Source organism: Eurypyga helias, unplaced genomic scaffold (assembly GCF_000690775.1).
Source record: "Eurypyga helias isolate BGI_N326 unplaced genomic scaffold, ASM69077v1 scaffold15896, whole genome shotgun sequence".
In the NCBI taxonomy this organism is placed as follows: Eukaryota; Metazoa; Chordata; class Aves; order Eurypygiformes; family Eurypygidae; genus Eurypyga; species Eurypyga helias.
This window is the reverse complement of record NW_010254799.1, coordinates 1-11548: the sequence shown is the minus strand read 5'-3', so window position 1 is coordinate 11548 and position 11548 is coordinate 1. Positions and strand designations below refer to the sequence as shown.

The following is an 11548-nucleotide window of genomic DNA, read 5'->3' as shown; positions in this document are numbered from 1 at the left end:
AACCTCCATCACTTCTGCCACTCAGGCCGGCACTGTGGCTTGAAGACCTACAGCTACCAAGGCTGGTTCTCACCTATGAAACTCAACTGCCCTGGCAGCCCAGAAAAGTCACTCAGCCATCACCATGTACGAGACCAGGGACGGAAACGCTCCGTCCCCTCGCACACCGCTGAGGCGCAGCACACGGCTGCGCTGAGAAGCCTTGCTGGCGTGTCCCCCGGGGTCATACTCCCACTCCATTCTACGACTGCCAGCAGCAAACCCGCCTCAGAGACAACTGTCAAGGCTGAATTAGGACATAGAGAAAGAGCAAGAAACACAAGGAAAGCACACCCGTTCCCAGAGGCAGCAGGTAACAGCTACCTTAAACAGCCTCTGCTGCCTTTGGCATCTCGGCAGCTGCTGCTCCTGCTCCCTGTCACTTTGCCTGTGTCCCCAACGTGAGCTGTTCATTTCTTTGACAGATGAGACCACGGGCAAGCCAGACGAGAGGCCTGACCCTGGCTCTAGCCAGCTGCAGTCATGCTAGAAAGGAAGAAGAAAAGCTCCACAAAAGAGTGTGCTGCCCACCGCTCCAAGAATCCCCCTCTCCACCTATCCATGGCCAACGACCTTTCCTGACAGCATCACAGACAAGCTTGAGGTGCTGTTCACAAACCACTGGCTTTCGCTGGCAGCAAAGTATGGAAGCAGCAGCGTGTGGGATATGCCAGGTCCTGTCCCTGCTCTTGTTCCCAGCCACATCACCTCTCCTGATGCTCCTGCATCGAGCCTGTGCCATGCTCCTGGCACACTCCCGTGCTGGTTGTCATGCCAAAGGCCTGACCAAGGATGCTTTCCACTGAACTGACTCAGCAGCAGCAGCGAGGCGGTCAGTGAAGTGACTTCTGTGCCACAACAGCTAGCAGAGTATTCCTGAAAGAGACACTGCCACCTCCGAATAAATGTGATTCTGTGTTATGTCATTTTTCAAAGCAAGATCCAGCAGAGAAGGTGCCTCCAGAGCAAACAGAGATTAACTGGCCATCTTGGAGCTGGAAGTGAGGAGGAAAGCAGCGCAGAGGGACTAACCAAACCAGGAGACAGGCTTCACACGAGAGCTGTGAACCCGTGCACACGCTGGTCTCGAGCACAGCACACACAGCAAAGCAGACAGGGAAAGCTTGCATGCAGCAGGGAAGCGTTATCAGCCAGGACCACGCTTCCACTTTGCAATACTTCATGTCAGTGGATCCCCAAACTACCGATTGTTTCAGAAATCAGAAAACCGTTTCTTGTCTGCAGAAATACATGTTCACACTTTCCATCCCTCTTTCCATACTTGAGTGAAGACGGGGCTGGGGCAGTTCTGCACTCTGAAGCAGAAAAGACATGTAGAGGCAACACCTCCATGTCTCCTTACGCCAGAAGATCCAGCTCCAGCCAGCACTGTCTTAAGTTTAGAAACAGAAGTTGAGCCTGGACTGAGAAAGACCAGCTGTGCAGCAGGTTAACGCTCTGATTTAAGACCAGGGAAGGCTTCCAGCAGGGTTTTTACTGAATAGGTACGTTTCATGAAAACAGTGCGTTTTGCTTCAGCCCCAGCTGTCGGCAGCGCGGGTGAGCGTGCCGGGAGGACGTGCTGCCTGCCGGCTGCCGACTCACAGGGAAGCAGAGCTTCACCCCCCTGCCTTAAAGTGGGCCACCGGTTCCTACCTACCGCCTGCTGCAGAACCGTTGTGCCCCAGCCTTGGCAGCCAGAGTGAGGCAGACGCACGGGGCACTCCGTTTTGGCATGTTCAAGACAGCAGTAAGAAAAAGGGCACCTGGAAGCCACCCCCAGAGACCTCTCCTGCTAGTCACTCTCAGCCCCAGCCGGGCCAGCAGCCACGCTAACAGCAAGCTCGGAACGCACGGTGCCACGCACCCGGATGGTTTTGCGGAAGGCGGATGAGTCACAGGGAAGTGGTCCCACCCGCTCTGGGGGCGCTACCCGCCACTCCTCCCACGTCCCACGCTGCTGGGACAGTGCGGGAGATCCCTCTGGTATGCAGTGGCTCAGAGATGCTGTTCTGCAGTCTCGACCAAAGGCCATAACCTCCATCCTCCCGTTCTTCCCAGGGACGCGCCGGCACCCCAGCAAGGATCCTCCTCCTTCCAGCCCTTGGTTCGCACCCGCAGGCTGAGGCTGCGAAGCTCCGGCGTATGCTGGCTGGCAGCCCAAACGTAACGCGATGTTCTCATCGCTACTCCGAGCACAGCGTCAACAAACCGCCAGCGCACGCAGGACTGAAGCGTCAGGAGCACAGGCAAAGGCAGATGCTGGAGAAGGGAGGAGGCGGCACAGGCACCACCTCACCAGGGGGAATCGACCCGCGCGGGCCTGTCTGCGGCTTGCCCGGTTGGAGAGGATCAGTACAAGGATTACAGTTCACCTCTGCACTTAAAGAACGAGCACACACGCCAAGGTGACAGCTCCTCTTGCAATCCCACATCCTATTTATGGCAAGCCTGCAGAGGTGGTGGGCACCTCGCAAACCGGCCAGGACCCCATCTGAAAGAGGCTGCCCACCCAAACACGGCAACAGATGAAGGGGAGTGCCAGTTAATAACTCATCAGCGTCCAAACAGAAGTCAGTCACTAATCCTGTTCTTACACTGCCTGGTCCAAACAATGCCAACACTACGGTGCTGTGAGTTACCCTGGGCTGGAGGGACCACTGTGTTTGTGAGGAGTCCCCTTCCCTACATTTAGTGACAGCGGAGATTAGAGGCACAAACCGGCAGATTAAAGCCCTGCCCTCCTCACAGAGTTTGGGAGTGCATTTCTTATTACCAGCTCCAGTGCCTTTCTGAGGGCCTGAATTCCGCCTTTCCCTCCTCAAAGGTGTTTCGAATTCCAAGCAGCGCAGACAGTTCCTGCATGGTCTCCCCTGATGGGAGACCCCCATGTGGGCTCTGCCCACAGCCTCAACACCCACCGCTGGGCACGGGGAAAGCACAGCCAGCACCGAACCAGAAACCGAGCAGCCAGCTTGGGTGAGCGTCCCCACACATCCCCCCATGCCACCAGCGGGGCCAGATGTCAGCAGAGACCAAAATTCAGCCACTGCACAGGGGCTGAACAGAAAGAAAATTTGGGGATAGAAAGGTAAATCTTGACCTTGAGACTTGAAAAATAATTATCCAAGTTTCTCATATCCTAGAAGTGCTGGCAAGGACAACAGCCCCTGCAGCTGATTTACCATTTGATGCACATTACTGCTGTAACTTTGTGGAGAAGGGGAGAGGAGGAGAGCAGGATGTGGCCGAGCAGCTGCCCCGCAAGCCAGCGAGCGGCTGAGAAGGAACATCCCCAACCACGGAGCTACTCCATCCCTGCAGGGCAGGCATCTCCTCCCACCCGCGTGCAGCCAAAGGGAGCCAAAGGCTTTGCGAAAACGCTGCTCCTGTCCCTCCCCAGCCCACGCTCCCACCTGCACTGCTGCAGGCCAGGCCAGGCAGGTCCAGTCCGACCCTTGGCAAGGACCACGCCTGCAGTCACAGAGAAACACTTGCCTTATGAATTAAGAAATAAGAAAAACAAGCGTATGAGGGTTTTCCTAACGTGGAGAAGGCAGAGAGAGGACCCCTGTGGCACAGCCCAGCTGGGATGTCTCACCACCTTCCTCCTTTTCCATCTGCCATGAAGTTAATGCCACCCCCCCTCCCCTCTCCTTCGTCCTGCCCCATCCCACGGACACATACAGCCACCCACCCCCGTTACAGGCATACAGTGTTTTGGCTACAAGGAGCACAGCAGCGTGCCATGCTGCTGAGCACCTAAAAGCGTGAGCTTCTTTTTCTTCCTCCTCTTCTTCTGCTGGTGCTGTTTCAAAGGCAGTGCCTGCACCCCAGAGTCAGGATCACAGCCCGGCTTGCCACCAGGGCAGGCAGTGGGGTCCGTCACAAAACCAGTCCTTGCATCCCAAACCTTCGATGACGTCTCGCCAGGGGGGACAAGCTGTACAACCATTCTTTGGGCTGGTGGGGTTTTCCCCACACGTGCTGGCAGAGCAGAGGAAGGCGTCCCAGGGCTCCCTGAGGAGGGAGCAGCATCCCTGCATTTCAGCACACTGCCCGAACCTGCTAAGGCTGTGTCTAAACACAAGGTTGCTCGTTCCTCACCAAGGCCCGGGCCAGCAGGATGTGCTCCGGGGGCCACATTCCCCCCGTCAGCTGCTGCCACGTGCTCTTCCCGGCGGCAGGATCTATGGGCTAAGCTGCTGTCCTCAAGTTTCATACAGCTCTGGCAGGCCCCGAGCAACTGAGCATGATCGACCAGCCCTGCCGGCCCTTCGCCAAGGTCGGCTGGAAGGACAGACACGGCACAGGATGCCTCCGACTGCCGGAGTGGGCCGGCTGCACACACACTGGGTCTCAAACAGCTCTGTTCACAGACTGTCACCGTTCCTTCTTCGTTCTTGGCCTCGGATATGTCTTGGATGTATTCGGTGCACTTCTGCAGGCTTCCTGTCACTGCCTCGCTGGGGATGACGTCTGGATACAGCCCGGCACACTGGGCAGCTTCTGGCATCTCCGGGCAGACAGCACAGCTCACGGGAGGCTTGGGTAAGAGGGGTGACCTCTCATCGGGCGAGCTGCAGCTGCGTGTCTGGAAGATCAGATCAGTGACATGCCTGCAGCAGTTTGCAAAAAGGCTGTTTCCCATGATCACGAGCAGCCTGGCTCATACAGCACTCGATTAGAAAGGTTAGTTTTGTTTGCACACATATATTGAAGTCCCCACAAGGCAAACTCCCACGCGGTAGCCCTTGCCCTCCACAGCCAGGACCTGCTCGCCTTCTCACGCAGTCAGCCACCTCCAAAAAAATCTCCTACTTGGCCCCGGGGTGGCAGGACGCAGAGGACCGGCAGCTGACTCCGCGTGGTATCCTGCGCGTGCCCTGAGCTCACGTCCTGCCTGCTCCCCAGAATCGGGTGCCGGGCTCACAGCAGCTCTCCCAAAGTGCCACCCACGACCTTCACCCACTGCGCGCCTTCGCCCCTCTCACGCTGCCACGGTATCTGCAAAGCCCAAAAGTGGCTCCCAGCAGCTGAAGCTCTCCTCTCCCCGCCGCGCCAGAGCAAAACCAGACGGGTATCTAAGGGGTCCTTCAGGCGTGCTCGCAGAGGGATGCCGGCTGATCGCCCCGGCCCGGAGGTGGTTATTAATAGCTAGATCTCGAGTGCTGCACCAGTGCAGCATGGGACGAGCGCTGGAGCGCTTCAGCACTGCCAAACCTGTAAGCAAGCGAGATGCATTGCATTACAAGGCGAGGGCAGTTACTATGGCACGCCTGGGCCCGGGCACAGCCATCCATACTAAGCAGGCGAGCACAAAACAGCCGGGCTGTGAACCAGTAAGCAGCTTCCAGACGTATTTTCTGTCCTCTCTCCCTGCTCTGCCATATCAAACAGAAACCACAAAACCACACACAATCCCCTAACACCATTCCTCTCTCCGTGCTAATTGAAGAAATCCCAGCAACTGAAGCAGGGATTACAGAGCTAGAGATCTCTGCAAGCACCAGGTGCCCCAGGGAGGCTGTAGCCGAGCAGGCTGCATCATGCCCCCAGCGAGGCCATGCCGCAGCCACCTGCTCCTCGCCTTCCCTGGGTGGCATCAGGGCCCCTCCACACCCCCTGTACAGACACACGCACTGCTAGGCATTCAGCCACTCGGGCCCCTGTGATGGTCCCAGTTTGCTGGGACACATGCAAGAGACGGATCTTTCAGACTCACAGTGCCATGGGCAAGAGATGCAGCCTGACCCAACCAGCCTCGGATCTGCCTGGGAAAGCCCTGGCATCTAGTTAGCAAACCTGGCAATCCCCCACACTCCTGGGCAGCCCGAGTTTCGGCAACAGGCTTCCGCAGCAAGTCTCCCGAGCGCTCCACACGGCTTCACATACAGGAAGGGGCCCAACTGAGCAGAAGAAAACTGTGCCACATCCCTAGCACAAAAAAAAAAAAATTAAAAAAAAAAACTACAAAAAAGCCAAGACCACACGGTTCATGTGATCACTTGTTCAAGGCCAACACAACACACACAGAGGAAGAACAACCCCTTCTCCAAAGGGGGCCTCAGGAAGGCCAGGAGCAGGCCACAGAGCCCCTGTGCCACAAGCCACCTGCCAGGAGAAGGGCTGAACCTGGCTGAAAAACCGAGCAAAAGCTCCCCACAGAAAACCCTGGCTAGCTTCTGATATCCTCTGAAAGGGAAGAGAAATCCTTGGAGAAGTCTCTCCTACAGCTCATTTCAGCTCCTGCCCCAGTGAGCAAGGAGCCCTGGGCACCGCCGTGGCTGCGCCTTCGGTGCTGTCAGACCTTGGGGCCCTGAGACACAGAACCCCTCACCCTCGGGAGCCAGCACCAACTTTCAGATCACATCAGTATCTGTAACTTGCATTTTTCTGATGCTTTTTGAAGGAGTTTAGATGTCTTGTCAGCCTTGACTCTTCCTCCTTATCGAGAGGCCTCTGGGAATAGGCGAAATCTCCCAGAGAAGAGGCTGGATCAGGAGGTGTCGCGAAGCTGAGCGGCATTTCTTCAGCTCCAGCCACAGCAAGTTCAGAGCAGTGCGGGCGGCACGTGCTAGCTTTAACACGTGAAGGCTGGTGCCAGTATAGCCAATGCAAATTACATTTCAGCTGAATAACAAATAAACAAAATAAATAGTTTAATGAGTGTAAATAAATTGACTGAATGAATAGGCATTAGCTCCGGAGATGGCCCTGGTGGAAACATTTCTGCAGGACAGCCCGTCAGGAGAGGTGGGAGACGTCAGGAGAGGTGGGAGACGGCACAGCCGTTCCTCCCTCCACCTCCCCAGCAGAAACCACAGCTTCCCAGAAACTTTCAGCACTTCAGGTGCAACAAGCACTTCTTTTCATAAGGTCCCACGGTGAAACATTAGAACTGCTCGACTGCCGTCATTAAACTCAAATTGGCTGTAGCCCGGCTGTGGGTAGAGGTCTAAGCACTGCATTTATTTTTCAGCAGCTTCACAAGGCCGGGGAGGGACTTGCACGGGGAGCGTGGCAGGGCTGCAGCGGCACAAACTCTCCCCACATGTTCTCTCCATGTTCTCACTGCTCTGGACATCTTTCCTGTGGCACTAACGATCCATGGACGGCAAGTGGGGAAATTAGTAATTCCTAACTCTTGCACATCCGCAGTAAAATTTGGCTGGACAGACCTGACAACACAAGCCACATTCCAGCCTACTTAGAAGCCTGTGGTTTCTCTGTACTCCCATTGATACTGGGAGGACAGCAATGCAGCCGAGCCCCGGGGCATTCATGGGGTCCCAGGGCTGTTGGCTATGGCACTTACAAGCTACCGAAATGCCTCATGCTTTGCGTTTGGCACCCCGTTACCCACACTGCGCTCTCCACACCTGGAAACTACATTCAAACCTGTTTGTAAACTTTCTATCTGGCCAAAGCTTTGGAAACTTAGTCCTGAAACTAGGTGGATAGGTGACCCCGCTACAACACGCAGTTCAAACATCACAGAAATCAGGAGCAAAGACTAGGACCTAAGGCAAAGTACAAAGATCAGCACCAACAAAAACATCAACTATGTTTGGAAGAGAACGTTTCTCAAATTTCAAGGGAGAGACGGATGAAGGAATCTTATTTCAGACAGATACTGAGAACCAGTTGATAACTCTCCAAGTACCTGTGTTTTGTTCTGGCACACAACTTAGCTTCAGCAAGCTACTGAGAGAGCGAGAGCCCAAGACCTATCCCATCAGACTTTGTGGGCGGCAGGACCAGAGGCACGTCAGGCTTACAGAGCGACGCAGACACACTGGGATGGCAACAGCCACAGCGTCACAGGGAAGACTCCAGCTTCACCCCGTGCTACCACTGAGGCCTGTCACCACAACCACAGCAGCTCTAGAGAAAAGTCCACGGAGTACAAGCCTGGAAAGACCAACTTTGCTGGTCCCAAAAGCCCTGTATAAATCATAACATGGCTGAGAGCCCCAAGACCTGTGAGTGTGAGGACAGGGAACTCTGGTAGGGTTTGCAGGGGAGACCTGACAGCTATAATGTCCTCAGCAGCTCCTGCTGCCTTCCTGCACCCCAAGGTGCAGATGTGCCAGCTAGCCCGCAGCCTCCCACTGAGCCAGCCCTGTGCCAGCCACCCCAGGCCTTCCTGAGGCCACACGCAGCCCCAAGGAACAGGCTGGTGGCTGCTCGCCACGGCTCTGCAAGAGCATGCTGCAGGCAGCAGCCGGGTAAACTGGCCTATCCCGCAGAAACCCCTCTGCCAGGGACACTGAGCACCCCGTCCTACCTCACGCAGGGCTGTCTGTGACCGAGCTGGAATCAGAGCCCACTTGAATCTGCACGCTTAGCTCCCAAGCTGGCGGAGGTTTTGCAGGCTTCAGCCACTAAAGACAGAGCCTTACCCCCAGTGCCTGCTCGCTTGCTAACTAGCAACATCCACATTACCATTTCCAGTCTCGCCTGACCGCCAAAGCAGCAGGTTAGCCAGCAGAGAGCCTGGGAAGGAGGTGGTGTCAGGCTAATCCGACCCGCAGTTGCTCTAGGCAAGCAGGGCAAGGGTCACGATCCTGCATGTTGTTGGACAGTAACTACATAAAACTCCTCTGAGCCTGCAGCTGTGTCAAAGGGTTGCAGTAGAGCTTTTCTCTTTAAAGAGAAAGAGAAGGGTAAACTGAGGAAACACCTTTGTTACAAAAATGTGACATTGCTCATACATCACTTAGCACTGAGGAACTTCCAGTGTCCTGCTTCTGGGGCTGTTCCCTCAGGACCGGTCAAGCGGCTGATGAGCACCACAGCAGTTGTTTCTTCACTTACTCCTGTGAACACAGATCTATTCTGCCACCCGAAGAGGGAAGGCCTGTTGCCTGTGTAGGAGCATCTCTGCTGAGCTGTCCATAAAATGCTACAGAGCCCGGGACAAGCGGTTAACGTTAAAAAGGTGGAACGCCGCAGAAAGCTCAGCTGGCAAACAGGCACGTGTGAGCTCCACTGCATCAACCATGTGCTCACGGGAGGCGAGAACCAAACGAGAAAAACTGACCTGTCTCCAAAAAGCGACAGCCGCCACCACTGCTTTGGTTTTCATCTTTCACGCTCTGTCCGAGCACTGCCCTGGGGACCGGTTTTACTTCTCAAAAGCAAATAAAAAAGAACGCATGAACTTCAGACCTTTAAAGGTTCTAGAAATAACAACTTTCTAGTACAACCAACAGAGCATGATGTGAGAAAGCAAAGCGAGCGCTGGAAAGCTGTGCCAGGAGAGGGGTGCGCTGCCAGGTTTAGTCATTTACAGACAGCAAAGACAAACACAGGACTGCAGCACAACACCGATTTTACTGTGCATGAGGCAGTTCTGCGTCTGCAGGTGGATTTATCTAGGTGCATGTTCCTGACCTACTTCTGCTTTTCAGCTGGGAAACCCACAAGCAAGGCTGCTCAGGCAGAGCAGTGAGCTTCCAGCGGGAGCTCAACTGCTGTCCCACCAGCAGAACTGCTTGGGGGGGATCCCCCCCAGGTTCCCATCCCCCTTCTCGCCACACAGTGCTGCCTTATCACACTCTGTTCCTCTTCTTAGCCTCGTAGTGGTGATCAGATTTCTCTTGCACAATATTCCTCCGATTCTCCCCCCACAGCCAGTTACAACGGCAAATTAAAAAAAATCCTGACTGCCAGGAATTCAGCCCTTTCCAAAACACCAGCGAACCTCCAAGGTCGGGCAACAGACAGCGATAGCAGATCCCGAGATTAAGAATCAGTCTTCTGACCTTGTTAGTAATGCACAGCTACCCTTGCCTCCACAGCAGTTTTCCATTAAAACCTGCATTCTCTGCTTTTTTTAACAGAAGACGTGGCTGAAGATACAGGTGGAAGACACAGGATCCCTGGGAAGAACAGGGATGGAGGGACCTAGCTAAAAAAAAAAAGCAGACCTTTGAGCAAGGCAAGGTTGAAAAGCATTTTATGGTAGCTAGAAGCACTGCTAAACTTGCACGTGAGAAACTTGTTCTAAGGCAGTGACAACTGAAGGAACAGAAGTAAGCCAAGGAATGCTGCACACAATGGCTGTCTCTTATCTCTTGCTAGCTGATAAAAAAGGTGACTTAACCCATAACTGCCTCCACCAGAAATCACTACAGGCACCCCAAATGTTGACTTTTTTGTGTTTCTGAGCTCAGAAGGATGGATTGGCCCCAAGTTTTGTCTGGCTTGGCAGCAGACAGAAGCAGTCATCAGCCCTCATGCCTTTCAGAGGCGGAGAACACCCCAAGTCTCCACGCCAGGCACAGCAGAGGGGTGTACTTCCCCAGCGAGAAGCCCACTCGGAGCCTGCCCGCTGCCTGGGTACCGACAGTCTCCGTCGGACAAAGCAGGGGGCCCAAGACGGGTGCCGTGGGCAGAAATAGGTACACTGGAGTGGAGGCCGATTTTCCATGGCAGGAAGAGAGACCTGGGAACCAGAGCTGCTTAAGGTTGCCGATGCCAACATGGACAGGCTGCCCCCACCTCCACGGCATCACACCCCTGCCTGGGGGTCATGCGGCCAGAGGCACCACCTCAGCCCTAGGCTCCCAGACAAGCCAAGAGCCTTCCTCCTACTCCTCCCCAGACCCACGAGGTGCCTGAGCAATCCTGAAGCGCTGAAACACAGGGAGGGTTTTTCCACCTCCTTGCCTCCTTTGGCAATCAGTTTGCGCCCTGAGAGGCGGGGATTACGCAGCGTAACTTTTTAACCCAGTTGCTGGCACTGCAGGCATGATGCCCGCTTTAAAAACCGGCGCGCAGCGGGGAGGGGGAGGCTTTCAGCACTGTGCTCCCCACTCTTGAACCGCATCCAACCTGCTCCAGCGCCAAACGCCAACGAACTTTGCTTTAGGTGACAAACTCCAAAAATTCACCTCGCCACCATAAAATCAGGGGCAGGAGGAAGCGGTGGGTCACTCGCGCAGCGATACAAGCGCCTCGGGGCGAAGGCCAGCCACAAACCACGCTGCTTTCGCCCTTTTTTCTTGTACGCTAAAGAGCAGAGAAAAAGGCCGAGCCTGAGACGAGCGCTCGGGAACGTAACTTCTTGAAGATACAATACCCCAAACTCGGCAAAACACAGAGCAGGGGCAGCCCCACAGGGTCTGTGCCCAGAGCCGCGGAGCAGGCGCTGGGGACGGTCAGGACACGAGGCTGAGCCTCGTCCCTGACCTGAGCAGCTCGGGCTCTGATCTGAAGCTGAAGTAGCTGGCAAATAACTAGTTAAAAACATGCAATTGTCAGCTGAGGGCTCGAACAAGCCTTCTGCCCTTCCCAGGAGGTCCCAAATTCTTCTTTTTTGAGTTAACGCCTCAATGGCTCCTGTATCCCAAAGTTCCAGGATGGCCCGTCCCTCTCCCACCACCCAGGCCCACATCCATAACCCACACCCTGCACGCGGGTGCGCCCAGCGTGGGGGGCCCGGTGTAAACTTCGTGGCGTAGCGCCTGTTCCGTAACGGCTGTGCCGAAGTCCGCCCCTC

General features: G+C 55.3%; 1 protein-coding gene across 1 annotated transcript in view; it reads right to left on the bottom strand.

Annotated features, from left to right (window-relative positions):
* Nucleotides 1-4690, bottom strand: part of CLUH (clustered mitochondria (cluA/CLU1) homolog) — a gene marked incomplete at its 3' end in the record, with an annotated part of 27446 nt that extends 22756 nt beyond the window's left edge. Inside the window, 1 exon segment of the mRNA XM_010153140.1 lies at nt 3802-4690. Within this exon segment, the coding sequence (XP_010151442.1) occupies nt 3802-4690 (889 nt within the window).
* Nucleotides 4691-11548: the final 6858 nt, after the last annotated feature.